We start from the raw sequence: 18039 nt of genomic DNA, 5'->3' as shown, positions 1-18039 counted from the left end.
CACCAGTATCTCTTGCCAAGGCTACTACAACAGCCTTCTCTGGGTGACTGGCAACCTCAAATCCACCCTGCTCACAGCAGCCACAGTGAGTTCACACACCCATCTCTGATAATCAATCACACTCTTACTTAAACCCTTTAATGGTTTCCCAAGAATGAAAGTCAATTGCACCACCTTAGCTCACCCTCATGCCATTCAGCCCTGTTCCCTGTACTCTATGTTCTCGACACACTGATCTAACCAAATTCTGTCTTCTTCAGCTTCAATGGGTTTTCCTCAGGAAGACCATCCCAGACTTTCAAACTAGTCAAGGGCCCCATTATATGCTTTTCATGGCACCCTGGACTTTCCTTGAAGCACTGGTCATAATTACAATTGTAGGCATCATTTGTGTGTAAGTTTTTCATTTAACTTATTTTCCTGTCTAGATTTCATGAAAGGACCATGCTTCTGTAATTTAATGCCTAGAGCAGTGGGTGGTTCCCTCAGAATATTTCAACTAAATGAATGACAGAGAGGTTAATCCTCTTGACTCCTGTACTAGCTGGTCTCCTAACCTGCCCTGCCTCTGTGAATGATTCCATATCCACAGCTGCTCAAGCCAAACCCAGGACTCCCTCTCCATTCCTCATTCCCTTAATCCTCACACCAACTTTATTAGTAGTCTCGTTGGATTTATCTCTAAATGATGTTCTGAATCTGTCCTGCTTCTCTCCATCATCTCATGGGAAAGGTCCTGTGGCAGGAAGGAGTACAGTATGCTGATGGAACAGAAAAAAGGCCAGCAGGGCTGGGATGAAGTGAGGCCAAGCCTCCACCATGGCTATCAAGAGCCCACAACGAGTCACCCTCTTCTTCCTTTGCTGCCCTCCAAGCCACCTCTCTCAGCGGTTAAAGGGATTTCTTTTCTTTTCTTTTCTTTCTGGTAATTGACTTGAGATGTACTTTTTAAATATTTGTTAATTAATTCCTGTTTGAATAGGTAATACATGAATATAACAGAAATTCAATTTGCATGAAATAATATTCGGCAAAAAGTCAGTCTCCCATCCCATTCTCTCAGTTACCCTCCCCAGAGGCAAGGCAACCACTACCACCAGTCTTATGTATTCCTGACAGTCTATGCACAAGCATTATGTTTATCTCCCCGAGGGACAGAAATGTAATATAAAATGTAAATCAGATCACACCATTCCTTTGCTTAAAACCCTTCAATGACTTCCCACTACTTTTAGAGTAAAATTCTAACTCTTTACAAAGGCCTACTACCCCCCTTCTAGTCCCGCCTGCTTTTCTCCTCATGCACTGTGCCCAACCACACAGGGCACCTTTCTGGGCCGATCTGCCAGGCTGTTCCTGCCTCAGGCCATTTCACTGTTATTCTCTTGATCTGGGACACTTTTCCCCTAGTTCTCTGAGTTCTCCCAGCTTTCCTGTCTCAGCTCAGCTTTCACCTCCTCCAGATGCTAGCCTCCCCCGCTCCTTGCAGCGCCCTCCTCCCATTGCCGTTCTCTTTCTCTGTCATCCCAGTACACCAGAGCTCTTACTCCCATCAGGAAGTATCTTGCTTATCTGTTCCCTTCTTTACTGCATCCCTGCCCCAAAGAATAAAAGCACCATGAGGTCAGGGACTTTGTCAGTTTTATTTCCTGCTTTTCCTCTGGAACTCAAGTAAGTAGACTGAATAAATAAATAATTTGAGTCAACATATGACTCATGAAAAATAGAAAATTACTTCCAGCAATAAAACAATGTTCAATGCTGGTAACTCTGCCCCTCCCACCACTCCTGGAGAGAAACACCATCACAGGCTACTACCTCCAATTATCCGGGTGAACAGGAGCACAGTGAGCACAATCGGAAAACTATTATTGTCTGGCTTTGGATATACTCCATTGTTTGGCAGTAGCAGGTTTACTTTCCTAATTATGCTTTTCTACTGTCATTATTAATATGGGCCTATATTCCCTGAGCTCACTCTGAGAGGCAACCTAGAAATGTCCAAGAAAGATGCTCTCCTGGAATTAAAACTCTGCTGTAACTCATGATCACAAATGAGCTGAGTACAGACAATGAAGAACTGAACGTTATCACCCCAAATTCCCACTGTCATTCATTTCCTACTCTACCCCAGTATTCTGGTCAGTTACTCAAGATTCTGTGGAAAATTAATCCTGAGCTAACAGTCCAGTTCAAAGGAAGAGCAGTTTAATTGATACAAGAGTATTAATTAAAACCTGGCCCTTAAATGTGTAAATCTGGAAACTTTCCCCGTCCCAGGTGCATGTGTAACACTGCAGAGCACCGCTCTAGAGAGCACATGTCATCCCGTGTTTTAATCACAAGGACACACAGACTCCATAGCGTGCTGACTCAGCTCCCACCTCCCACGGGCCACGGGGCTGACATGGTTCAAGAAGAGCACGTGAGTGTGTGGAGAGGCCTGCTGCCAGACAGCATAACCCAGTGAGGAAGAGACCTGCTCAGCGTCTCCAGGCACAAGTGGGCCGCCAGAAGACTAGGCCTCCACCACCCACGGGAGATGTCCTCAACAGCCAGAGCCATTGCCTGCTACCTCCCACCCTGTGGCCTAAGAACCACCCATTTGCATCAAAGCAATATCTAGATTGACAAGATTTTGGTCCCAGGGAGCACCTGACACCTGCATGGCATACCTCCATCTAGTTCCTCTGCAGCCCCCGAGCACTGCTGTGGAGAACCCGCCAGCATAAAGGAAGCGGGCCTGGCTGACTGTGTGTTGCAGAAGAGAGCCCCGACACGGCCCCCACGGGCCAGGGCCAGCCGTCCCCCAGTCACCCGCCACGACACTGCATATTTTAGCACGACAGCTGCGAGGCCCCGTGACTGTGTACGAGGAGGTACCCAGAGCAAAGAGGGTGTCATCCCCTCCTTCCAACGACATTCCGGGCACTGTGTCGTGGACTGAGAATCAACCAGACAGACAGTACACAGGAGGCCCTACCTCTCGACTCCATAGGCAACAAGACAGAAAGAGAACATCCTTCAAATCTCGGGAAGAAAGCAAGAAGCAGGGGCAGCCTCCCAAGCTCATACTACCCCTTGAGTAAAAATGCCGGCCGACTTTCCGCACCCACCACACCTCCCTATCTGCCCTCTGCCCATTGCCTTGCGTTTCTAGTCCTTCTCTACTTTGATTCCTTCCTCTTTGTCTCCAACATCTTTTCTCCAGCTTTTCTGTTTCTCTAGGTGCTTCAGTAGCTATGGTTGCCCTGACACCTGCTCTGACAGCAGAAGGTGTTTTCTGGACTGCAGGCTCAAGGGCAGGCCAAACTTGGTGATGGCATCGAGTATCAACACCATGCGGCTTCCACACGTGCACGTGTCATCTGTTTGGAAAGCACATGGGAGAGGATTTCATCTCATACTCGATTCTGCCTAACGCTGAATAGGGATGGGAATACTGTCTGTTCCAACAAGGATATGTGGAAAGGTGAGCAATTTCCTAGAGAAGCCAGCTGACCCAATTACTTTAGGCACTTCTCCAGTGAATTATGGGGCTGACTCATCCACCCTTTCTAGTCTTTGGCCTCGGAACTTTGCTCCAATACTTCACGGTGAGTCCTGACTACCCACATCTGGAGTGTGATAGCTCTGTTTCCCACCAGCTTGACAGCGCCTTCTCTCAGCACTTACTCCCTGCCTATCCAGCACTTCTGTGTTTTGAGTCTCTGGGTCTCATGCACTTCGTGGGTCCTATCCCAGGGACACTCTCCTTCGTGGCACTGAGTTTCAGAGACTGACCAGTTCTGGTGACACCAAGCACTGTCTGAGAGCCTACAACCCACAAACACTGTGATGGGGCTCTGGTTAGTGGACAGATAGTATGTACTGAGTGCTAAGGTGGCCTTCTCCGTATCTGCCTTCCCAACGATGGCAGAGCCCCCCAAACGCAGATTCTCTTTTGATAACACTGGCGACAATTATCAACCAATGCTGCAGAGCTTGTGTTGCTATTTGTCACGGTCTTTTTCAGGCTCGTTGCCGGCAACAAGATAGCAAAACTTGAAGTGGTGAGGCTTTTCTTAGAGTCTGTATCTCCAGGGCCCAACAGTTGAGGAGTAAAGACTATCACGTGATCTTATCAGAGCCTTGGTCTGCTTAGGTAAAAGCACTTTCCAGAAGCAGAAACAAACTTCATTGATATTGATCTCTTCAGAGGAAAGGTGTTACAGAAATCTCATCTAATAAATAAAGGATTCGGGCTCCAGTGTTGGGCTGTCAGTCCAGCAAGGAAAAGAAGCTATCAGGCTCAAGGAGTTAAAAGTATCTATTGGTCATTTGCGCACTGTTTACAGAGCTCTATTCTAGGGGCTGGGTGGAGGAAAAAGGAAAGAAGAAGTCACAAGATCCTGCCTTTAAAGACAGCTGGAGATGCCGAGAGAGGAAAGCAGCTGAAGGACACAAGAAGCAAAGCAAGAAATCAACTGCAAATAAAATCAATACAACCCAGCTACGTGCAATAAATCGGGGCACTGAGGAGAGGTCAACTGCATAAGGTATCCTGGAGGAGGTAAGTTTTCAAGGAAAATGAGGACATGAATTAGCACTCAGGAGAAAATGGAATGTTCACATCAATAAGAATTAAGTGCCACCAGGTCTCATATCACCCAGGCACAGTGGGAGACAAAAAGGTGGCAATACTACGGACCCTGTCCTCCAGAAGCATCTTATCTAGATGGAGTGACAAGTGGCCCATGAAGCACTGGGATGACTCATTAACACCATCTCAAGAGGTTCTCATATAGCAGACTGCCTGTGTTTGTACCATCCACTATTCAATCAAAAGCATCTCTGAACTGGAGAAGCGCTTAATAAATGGGCTAAGATCTATATGGCTTAAAGTAAAGGTAACTCATGCTGCAGGTATCTCCTCACTGCTTAGGAGGCCCATGGGCCAGTGGGGGACATGAACAGTGTGGGATTCCAGAAGCTCAACAAAGCTGGGCTTGCATGCCAGGTGCTCCCTTAATATTTCTGAGTTACTCAACCTCAAAGCTTACGTTTTCTTTTCTGTAAAAATGCAGTACCATTTTACAACAATGCTTTTAACAGGGTCAAGTGATTTAACATAGGAACAGGCATTCAGTGTATAGTAGGTACTCAATAAAGCTGTTCTTTTTCTGGGACATCTGGGTGGCTCAGTCAGTGAAGCGCCTGCCTTTGGTCAGGGTACTGGGATGGAGCCCCATGTCAGGCTCCCTGCTCAGTGGAGTCTTCTCCCTCTGCCTGTGCCCCACCCTGCCCAGCTCGTGCTCGCTCGCTCTTAAAAAAAAAAAAAAAAAAAAAAAAGCATTCTTTTTCCTTCACCCAGAGGATCACAACTGCACAGAGCGTTCACTCATTCAACTCAAATGTTTACCTGGCACGACAGCACTTCTACTACAGCAGGAGCCAACAAGAATACTGTATGGTCCCTGTCCTCCAGTGCTTATGGTCTAGAAGGAGAGACAGTTTCAGTATGTTCTGTGAAGTACAGCAATAGAGGTCAACCACAGACTCCACAAGAGAGAAGACTTTTCAGCAGTCTCAGGAGATTGGCAGGTAAAGAAGGGTTTCTGTTTAAAAAGACACCCAGATTTTGTGAGGGCCCCCGATGAGGAATACCGGGGAGACCCTGAGCCCACTCTGGCATTCCTCTACCCCACTCTGTTTCCGATGTGCCCACAATAGTTCTTTAGTCCTATGAATGGGCTTGTTACTGGAGGGACAGAGTGCTGGAAAGCCAACGGCCCTGTCAAATATCTGAAGAGCAGGCATGCAGGGGAAGATGATGATTTGTGACACGTCCCTCTGGAGGGCAGAGTGAAGAGGAATAAGGGCATGTTCTTTAAGGAGGCTGGTTTTTGTTCAGCAGAAGCAGCACCGAGGCAGTCGAAGCTGCCTGGCAGTAAGACACGCCACACTCCCTCTGAGCTGAAGATGTGCACAGCGTCTGAATTACCTGTCAGGGCACCACTGACATGGCTTCCGTGGCAGTTCGGGGGGCTGGACTGGCACCAGATGGATAACTTCTAAGTCACTTAAGGACTTGGGAGTCTATGCCAGAGAGTGACAGGTTAGGCAGGAATGAGGGACTGGTGTGGTTATCTACAGGTGGTCTGTATCTCTGTGACCTCCAAAGGGCTCATCTCATTCATGTGCAAGGTGAAGCACAGGTTTTACTTATGCAAACACACTCATCCCCCAGAGTATTTAATTAAACCACAAGCTTATCGAATATTTTTAATTAGACCAAGCAAGCAATGCTACCCTATCTGATAGTACATATATCTTGTCTGCCTTCCACCCCCTACCAAGAAAAATTCAAGGCAGATAAAAGTATGTAACAATAACTAATGCTAAGGTTCCCTAGCTACACCTTATTCCTTCAGCCAAATATTCCATTGGGAAACGCTCAGGTTGCACAGGTACCCTGACTTCACGAATATACATGGAGACTGGCCCGGACACTCTCCCACTCACCCGCCTGGGCCTGCCTTCAAACACTACTACAAAAGGGCTCTCCCCTGAAGATAACCAGCACGCTCACGAGCACACCACACTTCCGTGACTACCAATTTTTCTCGTACGTTATTAGTCAACACTGTTGGGGGACCACCGTAGGCCACATAGTCTATTAAGGGCAGTGGGAAGGTACAGAATAACACGTGGGCCTGACCCTTGAGGATTTTAGAATCTAGCAGGGGAAAGGAGATCAGTGGAGGAAGGCATATGCTGAGCACTAAGAAGCTGTAAATCTCTAAGCCAAAGAGAATGGAGTTGATTCGATCTGATATAAAACCTCTATGATGTGGATCACTTTACTTGAAATGTCCAGTAATTATATTTGGTCTTAAATTACCTTTGCACTTCCTATGGAAAGAAATGAGCTATTTAAGTGTACAGACAGTGTATCAAACACTGGGGTATATTAGAATTACCTGAGCACCTGCACTTCTACTTTCTAAAGAAGCATCCCCTTCTAGCCGGGGACTCTGAAGTGCTGGTCTGAGGCCCATATTTATCAAGAAGCCCTGCTCATGAGGGAATCATAGTAAAAATCTATTCAGAAGTCTGGGAGCATTTATTAGCATATATTTGCATACAATGTACTGAACACAAATTAGTTTAACTATGTACATCAAAGGCCTTGGAAAGGACATTTCTTTGGCAAAACTTTGTGAACAGTTTGTTATCAATTTGAAGGGAAAAAAATTTAAATCCTATTATTTTGACTAAATACTACTCTATCTTTACTACACCAATGGTCTAATTTGGTGACATTTTGCTGCCAAGGGTCCTTATAGAAGAGTCCCGAGTCAGGTTTTGGAGGCCAAACTAAGAGGAAGCAAACACAGTCGGGTGTATTAACTCAAAGGAAAGACCAAGAAATCTTCTGGGTTCTTCAGAAGACACAAATGAGACTCAGGGGACATCCAGGATGCGTGATGAAGAGCTGTAAGTCAGAAGGCCCAAGACCTCTGTGATGGGAAGGACACTGCTGGGAGCACTCACACTGAGCAGACACTCTTCAGTCCCTGAGCTTTATATCAAAGGCCACATGAAATACCAGGATTTCACACATAGGTATGATGTGAGGCTAGTGGCAACCTTTCAGATCTCCATTTCCTCATTTATAGAAGAAAACTGGGGTTGGATAAAATGACTGCTAAGGCTCCTTCTAATCCTGGTGGTATGTGACATTAGTATCTATCTACACATAAATTTTTGTGACTGCGTCTCACAGTAAAAGCACTTAATTCAAGCAAAGCATTTCCAAGCATCTCTCAGAGAGGTTTGCTTTTATTACCTCAAGTGAGAGTAACCCAGAATAGCATCTTGGGTGTCTGCTATGACATTGGTTTGATGAAAAGAGAGATATCCTCAGGTCACAGGCTTTCCGCATTAGAGATGGACAGACACGTTACAGAGAACTGTGAGCAAAGGGAATATGCTTCAACTGCAAACAGAATTGAAGTCATGAGATGGTAAAACTTTTAAAACACAGTTTTGCTGATCTTTTTTTAGGGCACATGGTAGCTCACCCTGGGCTATATCATCTGTTTTGGGGGAATGTATCTAAACATTTACTGTTTTCCTAGAATGCACTCAACAGCTACAACAATTAAAATTTGTCAGGGTCGGAGGCAGAGGTGGGGAACAGCTATTAAAAAAACCTAGAGAAGATAGGGTGCCTGGATGGCTCAGTTGCAAGAGCATGCAACTCTTGATCTCAGGGATGAGTCTGAGCCCCACACTGGGTGTTACAGATTACCCATAAATACATACATACATACATACATACATAAATAAATAAATAATCTACAGCTAAATCATACTTAGTTCTAAAAGATGGAATTTTACCTAAGATCACAGAAGAGCCAAGGAGACCCATTTTCAACATTTCCATTCAACACTGTGGCAGAGGTCTCAGCCAGTGCAATAATGCAAGAAAAAAATGAGAGCCATCAAGATTGGAAAGGAGCTAAACTGCCTTTATATGCAACGACATGATCACGGATGTAGAAAATCCTAAGGAATCTAGAATAAGTGATTCAGCAAAGCTGCAGAATAAAAAATCATATGCAAAACTGTTTTGAAGTGATAGCAAATAATCTGAAAATAAATTTAAAAAATTCTGTTCACGATAGCATCAAAAAATTAAAATACTTGGGGATAAATTTAACAAATGATGAATACTGAGAAATACAAAGTATTACTGAGAAACTAAAGATGACTTAAATAAATGGATATATATACCATATTCATGGGCTGGGATATTGTTAATTAAGATGGCAATTCTGTAAATCTTTTTAAAATGGTGAAGATACTGGGGGCCTGGGTGGCTCAGTGAGTTAAGCATCCACCTCTTGATCTCTCAGGTCACAATGTCAGGGTCGTCGTGTGGACGACTGAGTGTGGAGCCTGCTTAAGATTCTCTCTCTCCCTTCTCTCTCTGGCCCTCCCCTCCCATGCTCTCTCTCTTACAAAAAAAAAAAAAAAAGTGAATATACTTGAAGTATGGACTTTTCAAAAAAGAATATATGAGTGACCAAAAAAACTTATGGAAAAGATACTCAACATCACTAGTCATCAGGGAAATGCCTGATGGGAAATTAATACACCATAGTGAGGTGGTACCACATGCCCACTAGAATAGCTAAAGTTAAAATAAATGACAATATTAAATATTGACAACTTATGGCTAAACTGGAACCCTAATATAATGCTAACAGAATTTTCTTAAAATGCAAAATGTACCTGGTCATTCAACCTGGCAGTTCCACCTCTATATCTACCTAAGAGAAATTAAAAACATATCCACACAAAAACTTGTGCATGAATATTTGTAGCAGCTTTACTGAAAATATCCCCAAACCAGCAACAATCTAAATGCATGTCCACTGGTAAATGGATAAACTAATGTGGTATTATCCATACAATGAAACACTACCCAACATTAAAGAGGAATGAACTACTAATATGTAATAATGTGGACCAATCTCAAAAACAACATGCTATGTACATAGACAAGACTGTGTGTGTGTATATACATATATATACATATATACACACACACAAACACACACACATATACATACATACACACAAACACACACATACACACACACTGATATTAAAATTCTAGAAAAGGCAAAATTATACCAACAGAAAGCACTGATCAGTCAGTGGCTGTCTGAAGCTGGGGTAGGGGAGTGTAGGGACTGACTAAAGTTTTAAAGGTCATTAAAAACATTCTAAAATTTGAATTTGGTGAAGGTGTACAACTTAAATTTACCAAAACTCACTAAACTGTAAAACTGGTAAATATTATGGTACATGAATTCTAACCCAAAAAATCTGTTTAAAAAAAAATCATGGATACTTCACTGGACAAAGAATTAACTAAAACTACTTACTCTTGGAACTAATACAAAAGACATCAATAATTCATTTCCTTTTGCAATGATCCATTTTTTCTCCCATAAGAAGTATTCTAAGCAGGGTAACCTATCCAAATAGCTTTGATAAAATTACTGTGCTGTTACTGCTGCTAAGATTAGACTACAGAAATAGCTGGAAATTTGCTATCCAGACAGAAAATATCTCACTCCACGGGACAAGGTCTTCCGGCTCACCTTTCAGTACGGTGAGAATGTGACCCAGGCTTCAGCAGATGTGCTCTGCACATTTTGTCTTTTAAAAGCTCAGTCTTTGATGCTCCTTTGCTGGGGAGGGGAACTCTTCATGTCTCTGATTTCTCTCTATAGTCTTGTCAAAGGACATATGGTAGGCTGGATCTCTGAGACAGTGTTGAACTAATGGGCTAAATACATGGAGTTAGTGTTCAGTAAAAGGTTTCATTTGTTTTGCTCTAACATCGCAATGTGCAATTTATAGAGGAGCAGCAGAGGGACTAATCTGTTTGGTTTTAGACTAGAACTCTTACACGTTAAAGATAAATGGGGAATACAGATAGCATACTACTGTTTAGGTAAAAGTATAGTAAGAGTGAAAGGAAGAGAGTAGCAAAGGGAGAAAATTTTCTCAGAATTTGCCTCAAGATTTCCAATTACCCTTAGCTCTCACACATACAGTAATTGCCACCAAAAAAAAAAAATTTTTTTTTTTTTTCGCTTTTGGGAGGATGGATAGGACACCACCTTCTCTTGAGCCATAGATAACACACATAGATAACACACACCTAGTTGCAGTCTTATGAAAAACTTCAGCCTTTCATTGCCAGACTCAGCATAAGAAGGGGATCCTAAAGGGCTGAGGTCTTGGTAACCACATACTCTCTCTATAACCCATGGCAGAGCATGGACTTATCACTCAATGGCAGTAATGATAATGCTGAAACAGCCAAACCAATTTGATCACAATAAAAGATCTCAGGTGTTTCCCTGGATAGCAGGGTTTTCTGATGGATCCAGGCTAGAACTCTGTAATGGAATAAAGCCTTTATAAAAACATACACTGCCATGTTTTCCCTTCGAGACAAAGGACAGAATGACAAATGTTCCTGCCAGGTTCAAACCACACGTGGATGAGAGTTTAAGCAAAGACAAAGACACATGGACTTATCTGTAGTGATCTCTGGTGCTGGTGAAATCGACCAGCCTGGCAATTTCATGTCCCAACACACCTCATAGTCACCACAGCTCCTTGCCCCACTCTGGACCTTAGGGTATCACTATTCACTCACTGTGCAGTCCCCAATAGTGGCAGGGATGGCTGTGACACAGGCACATTTCCTTTTCACTTACTTAGTTCACATTTGTCCTAGATCATTCCTCTAAAAAAGATTTAATAGCCTCCTGGGCTTTCCTTTGTACTTATGAAAAAAAAAAAGGCAAATTAGATTGTGTTGACCATATTCAAAATCACTGACAGCTCCTCACTTCAAACCAACATTCAAATCCTACAGTCTGAAATTCCTACCTGCCCTTTCTAGTAGTCTCTCCTCACTCAACCCCAATCCAGCTGCACAGAGGTCACCTTCAGAAAACCAGCTTTGCCCAGGTAGTCCCTCTTTCCACACATCTAAATCTCACTCTTCCCTTAAGGCCCCGATTATTGCATCCTACCCAGAGTCTTCTAGTTGGAATTAATTTCTCCCTCCCCATAGTTCTATAACACATGGCTTGTACCTCACTTAAAACTCATAGTAGGCTGCCCTGAATGCCAGCTGTTTCATCCATGTGTCTGCCTTCCTCACAGGCCCAGCAAATCCCTACTTTGAATGCATATTAAAATTACCTCGAGGATCCCTAGAAAAATGGCTGATTCTAGGACTGAGTATAAGTAAATACCAGATGTATCCGAACACGTCTTTTTTTTTTTTTTTTTTTTTAAGATTGATTTATTTTAAAGAGGGAGAGACGGGGGGCGGGGGTAGAGGGGGAGGAACAAAGAGTCTTAAGCAGACTCCTCATTGAGCATAGAGCCCAACTTGGGGCTCAATCTCATGACCCTCAGTTCATGACTGGAGCCGAAACCAAGAGTTGGACGCTTAACTGACTGTGCCGCCCAGGTGCCCCCATAACACATCTTATTATGCCAGAAAGTAAGGAAATACTTTGGGGACAATTTGAGTACCAAAATAATTTAGTACAGTAATGAATTGTAAACCACTGAAAAAAATATTAAAAGGCCATGAGCCCATAATAATTATAGATAAATAAAAGGGGAGAAGGGTTCTTGCTTACAGAACATTGAATGCCAAATGAGAAATACTGTAGGGGGGGAGTTAGAAAAATCATCATTTTGCAACCATCGTAATAAAGACGGTTCAGGTAAGAATCATCAATAGATGCTAAATCTAGGAGACATTTTTGATGATGAGCAGGATACTGACGTGGTCATAAAGTGTTTTCCCACACACTGCTTACTAGTTGCATGGTCAAGAACTATAGAGTGGAGAAACTGGACAACATTTTGACTGGGTGAGTGAATTAAAATTAACAGCTCAATGAGGGGATGATAGACATCTGTGCCTCCCAATGTCAAATCCTGAGAAGGACACAACATTACTTAGTAGTAGTCTGGCTGGGAATATATAGTCTGAATCTAATCATGAAGAAACACCAGACAAACACAAACACAAAATGAGGAACATTCTATTTAAAAGGGGGGTGGTGGTGGGTGTAGTCTTCAAAAATGTCAATATCAATAAAAACAAAGGAAGGCCATAAAAATGTTCCAGGTTAAAAGAGTCTAAAGAGACGTGACAATTAAATGCCAACACCTGACCCTAGACTGGATTCTGTCCTGGAAGGGAAAAATGCTTTTATAAAAGACATTTTTGGACCAACTGATAAAACTGGAATACGGGTGGCAGATTTAATAAAAGTATTGAATCAGTATCAATTTACTAAAGTTGATAACTGTGCTATGGTTATAAAATAATATCCCTATTCTTAGAAAACATTCATTGAAGCTTACGGAGACAAAAGGCGATGACGTTTGCAACTTACTCTCAAATGGTCCAGGAAAACACTTTTAAATTTCCAAATAAAAAGCTAAAACAATAGCTAGTGACCTTTTCTAATTTAATTAGAGTGCGGCCCAGGCATTCTGTTTTTAAAGCTTCCAGGATTGAGAACTGCCTAGAGCAGCGGTTCTCAAAGCGTGGTTCCTCACACCAGCAGCATCAACATCACTCAGTAACTTGTTAAACATGTACTGGCCTACTGGGAGGCAGGTGGGCAGAAATCTATGTTTTGCCAAAACACCTTCCATGCGATTCTGATGCCCACTCCAATTTGAAACCATTGACCCAGACTATGAGATCCTACATTCTGTATTTCTAGATCCTGTATTCCCCACAAAACCTAGCAAAATGCTTCATGCATAGTCACATCTCAAAAAATGCTTGAGGAATTCAGTTTGACAGTGAATGAGAATGTAGAAAGTGACCACTGTGGCACCCGGAGATGATAAACTACTCCAAAAGGCTAAAGAATCACTCTTGAGTTTCTTAAGTGAATATAAAATTCCTTTTGAAAGCATGAAAGGAAGCCAGATTACTCAGGTTGTTAGTAAAACCACTGTTGTTCCAGAAGGGAGCGTATCAGCTTATAGTTTAAGTCACAGTCAACTGAAAACAGGTGATAACTTATTCAAGCTCTTAGACTGGTATTTAAAATTAATTCTGTGGTTCTGGGAAGCGAGGTACAGTGATTACAAAGCCATGCCGCGTGCACCACGCAAGATCCGCTTAGAGAACACAGCATTCACATGGCTGGGATATGGCCCAGGTCGGATGAGGATGGCCAGATTTCAGAACAGCCTCTAGGTGGCACTGGGAGAGATAAGACTCCTGTAATGAGAATGAGCTGATCAATTTGCCTACTGAGTAGAAAATGAAACAAATAAATCCAATTTTATGCAATTGTTTCCTATCTTGAGAAGTTAAACTACTGAAGATACTCTGGGATGCAGGCTATCATCCCAGCCTCATCACACGCCTTTTCTAATTGGCACCCTGAAAGATTTCACAGGAAAAGGGTGTTACTTTGGTATTATTGATTTAAAGGTTATCTAGTCACAGCAAAGCAGAGGGGAATTCATCTTCAAAATTCACCTCCTTATTGAAAGCCCATGGAGTATCTTGGCAATTAACAATTCCTATCACCTCTAGCTGTTCCCTATGTGAGAAGGCTCAGAACTCGCCTTACAAATTGCTCTTTTGAAGATCAAAGGGAAGCTGAATGTGTCTGTGTGTGCTCTCGATGAGACTATAATTTAATGGAATTTTTAGAGAAGGCTTGCTGGCAGTGTTTGGATGACAGCCCCGGGGCGGAGGATTCAGGGGAGCTTGGCCACTCTTCCCTTTGGAGCGTCTTCCCTGTCTTTAATTGGCACCTCATTAGAAATTAATGAAAATGACATCCTCTGTTCTTCCTGCTCTAGGCATCGAATGCTACAAAAAGGCCCATCACAATTCATAACACATTCAATTTATATAGCAATGGCTCTTAAGCATTATTTATGAGATGTGAATTTCTTGTCAGCAGTTAATAACCTGTACAGAGTGGAAGGGGAATGGAAAAAAGATTGTGAATATATATATTAAGAAAAAGATTTTCTGCAGTGGAGAAGTGTTCTGTTTGAGTTCAAACTACCTTCCTGAGTCTTTACTTCCAGTAGTAAATTACCATGGCCCCTCCCAAGCCCCCAAACCTTTCAGGGCAGTTCAACGTCTCTTCAACACTCCACGCATCCTCAAGGAAATCTGACACAACTCACCCTTTCTTAGAGAGATCCGAGCAGACAGGCAGGAGGAACACAAGAGCTATTTGTCAAAGACAGTCCCAGAGGTGTATGTTCCCACTGCTGTCCTTCATCTTTTAAAATGTGGCAGCAGACTCCGTCATTTTCTGGACATATAAGTGTAACACTCTCAGTGGGCCAAACTGAACTCCCCGCTCTCTCTAGGCGGGCTACATCTGGAGGGACTGCAGAAAGCTCAGGGCTTTCTTTCCCAGCATTAAAATCAAATCTCTCTGTAAGTAGACCCTAAGAACTGAGCATAAGCCAAGGGACTATGTGTTAGATCATTTAAAAAACACAGTAAAGTAATCTGAACTTACCAGAAGCACTTAATTGGGCTTCACTTAGGAGCACATGAAATCATCTAACATGTATTTCTAGATTTCTTCTGTTGGGTGCTTAAGACCTTAAGAAAATTGGTGGTTTGCATCAAAGCTGAAGTGTAAACTGGCATACCTGGTTATCTGATGATAACACCTTTGCATCTCTTGGTGCTAAACTGTGAATTCTCACTGCTTGCCTGACAAGGACAGGAGTGTATCAGCCACTGCCAGAGGCAAGACAACACACTTACGGATCAACTACTTGATCCACTAGGGCAAATCCTGTGTAATACCCAGGATTCAGTTACTTTCAAGAAGGAAACAAGAACATAAGGTACAGGAAAATCCCATGATTCTAATTTAGAACAACCAAGGGCATGTGTTATAAAACCAACAGGCAAAATGGTCAGGTGGGCTTCATAACACTGACAACAGACTGAATACTGAAACTCCCCCCCCACCCCGAACAGTTTGTGTGAAGATCAAAGCAAGAATTTGCAGACTACAAAAGATGAGACAAACCCTTCAATACGGGTAAAGCTGGTTAGCGGCCATGCCCCAAAGTTTGCTTAGCTGACCACAGTATTTCTTCCCTATTTCATCAAGAGTCTAAAAAATTACCTGGCAGAGTTGACCAAGATGCAGTCAAAGAATAAGGTTCTGGGCTCTCTTGGGCCATGCCACATCCATGAACACAACTGAAGTTGCTGACAGCCTCTCCTCCCACGTTTTATGCTACTGCTCTTTACACTTTCATACAAGCAATTAACAGGATAACTAAATGCCAAGCTAAAAAAATAAAAACTGGTCCAGTGACACCTGGACTCCCCATGCTGCGGTCTGTTTCTGCAGTTGAATACACACTTCCAATCACACAGGTCTGTGTGTGCAAAAAAACAGATTTCTGGTCTTGACAGGAATAGGAGTTCCAACTTCGTTTCCATGAAAACCTTGGTACATCCTCTTTTCCTTCTCATTTCCAACAGGGTAAGTAACTGAGGCACGGGAGAAGCAATGGCTGCTTCAGGAGATGAGGGACTTTGAGTAACTGTAATTTTCTAACTGCTGAGAGAACCATCTAGTCCTGCCTGTCAGCATCAGTACCTATGGGGTATCTATGCCTGTCCCAGGGGAAAAAGGAGGCTTCTAAAGCTGACTCCTAAGGACAAAGGATATAGTATTCTCAGAGGCGAGAGCCAGGCCTCCAGGTCTGCCTGATGACAGCTCTGTCCCACAGAAAAATTTTATAATACTAAGCTTTAAATCAGGAAATAAAACCAGGAAAACTGTAAGTCAGCCTAAATAATGCAGCTACACAATTTTGCTTCTATGTGACATGATGTATGCGCTCAAAGGAAAGAAAGAATTGGATTAAGTTTTGTTCCACTGTGGGAAGGCATAAAGTTTTTAAAAATACATCCCTGGGCTGCAATTCTGAGAGCCAGTATTACAGTGGCTAATACAGAAGGAAGTTACTTTAAAGCTATTTCAAGGGGTTAAACGACAATGAATTATGGTTCAAAGAAAATAATTTTCCAATCAAACTTTAATTTAAAAGGGGTATCAGGGGGAAAGAGTTTCCATTTATTATACATAGTAAGATGCTCATTCAATATTAATTTAATATCTGAATTTTATGGTACATATCTCAGAATTTCACTGGTTTGGTTAATTTTTAAGTAAGTCATCAATGAGTAGGAACCAGAGTAATATGCAGTGGGGAGAAGTTGAAAGCAGTAAGCAGTGACAATGCAACTCTAAAGAAATAAGTGTAATAGAAGTGGGGAATTTTTTTTTTTTTTTTTTTTTTTTTTGGTAATCACGAGAGGAAATAAAGGGTATTTAGAAGGAAGACTCCTCTCCTCCTGCTTTCCTAAGCTCCAAACCCACAGCTTACAGGGAGGCACTCAGGAGAAGACTGCTTTCCAAAGCTATACCAAGGTGTCAAGGACACAATCTCCATCACGCCATTGGGGGTGATGCTTACCGCAGCGGCATGATCCCAATTCCTGCTGCACCAGCTCCAGTTTGGTTTGGCACTGGAAGCACCGACGTCGACTCTTCTGTTTAGATCGGCTGGTTTCCTCAGGTCGTTCGGTATTCTCCAGTAGTCGTGCCCGTTTCACTGGCGAAGCCTCATTCTCAGACTGTGAATCTGACCAAAACAACACATGTGGGGGTGAGGGTTAGTGCCTGGCCTGGCGAGCACAGCTAATTAATGTACTGCCGGCCACTCTATTGCCCTCTTCCAGGAGCTGGACCTGTGTGAACAACAGCCAGTTCTGCCTGGCCCGGTTTATACGCACAAACTGTGACAAGCATGTACCTTCGGGGCAGACTTCTAACAAGCAACGCCTGTGCTAGGAGAGGAGGGTGGGGTGACTCAACAAAAATCAGTCATACATTGCTTTTAAAAACAGCTGTTTCTTTGAGAAGACCATTCAGGCTGGAACCGGGATCTTCTCTTTGTACCCTTTCTTTGGGCCCTCGCTGCTTACTGCTTGCACTGGTTACTTACTGCTTCTTAGATATCTGCTTGTCCTCAGGTAGACTGCAATTCTTTAGGAAAGGGATTAGGTCTAGTATTTCTTCTTATCGCCATGCTTAGCACAATTCTGTACCCAATGCAGTTTGATGGGTGACCCATAATCTTCTCTAGTAAAAATACTCACGTTTCTACTCCTAATGTAACAAAACACACAAGAATCAGGTTTTGCTGTTGAAAATTATTTCAACTTTTTTCAGAGCAAAGGAGCATCCTCGCTTATTCACAAGCAAGCGATCCCATGGCCTCCATCGTGGAGTGCGAAAGCAGCAGCACTCCGCACCACAACCCCAGCGCTGGCGCCAAACTGGCAGGTAGAGGGAGGTGAAATGTGTGACAACTTGTGTTTTGTAGAACCTTAATAAAGTAACT

General features: G+C 43.0%; 1 protein-coding gene across 2 annotated transcripts in view; it reads right to left on the bottom strand.

Moving 5' to 3' along the window:
• Window positions 1-18039, bottom strand: part of ZFAND3 (zinc finger AN1-type containing 3) — a 323660-nt gene that overhangs the window by 12473 nt on the left and 293148 nt on the right. For both annotated transcript variants that reach the window (XM_087858209.1, XM_045786319.2), the window contains exon 5: window positions 17110-17277. In XM_087858209.1, the coding sequence (XP_087714335.1) occupies window positions 17110-17277 (168 nt within the window). The remainder of the gene's footprint in view (window positions 1-17109; window positions 17278-18039) is intronic.

This window comes from Ursus americanus, chromosome 32, assembly GCF_024610735.1.
Source record: "Ursus americanus isolate L20-20 chromosome 32, mUrsAme1.1.p, whole genome shotgun sequence".
NCBI classification, from domain to species: domain Eukaryota; kingdom Metazoa; phylum Chordata; class Mammalia; order Carnivora; family Ursidae; genus Ursus; species Ursus americanus.
Note: the sequence above shows the minus strand (reverse complement) of the source record. Positions and strands in the feature narration are given on the sequence as shown.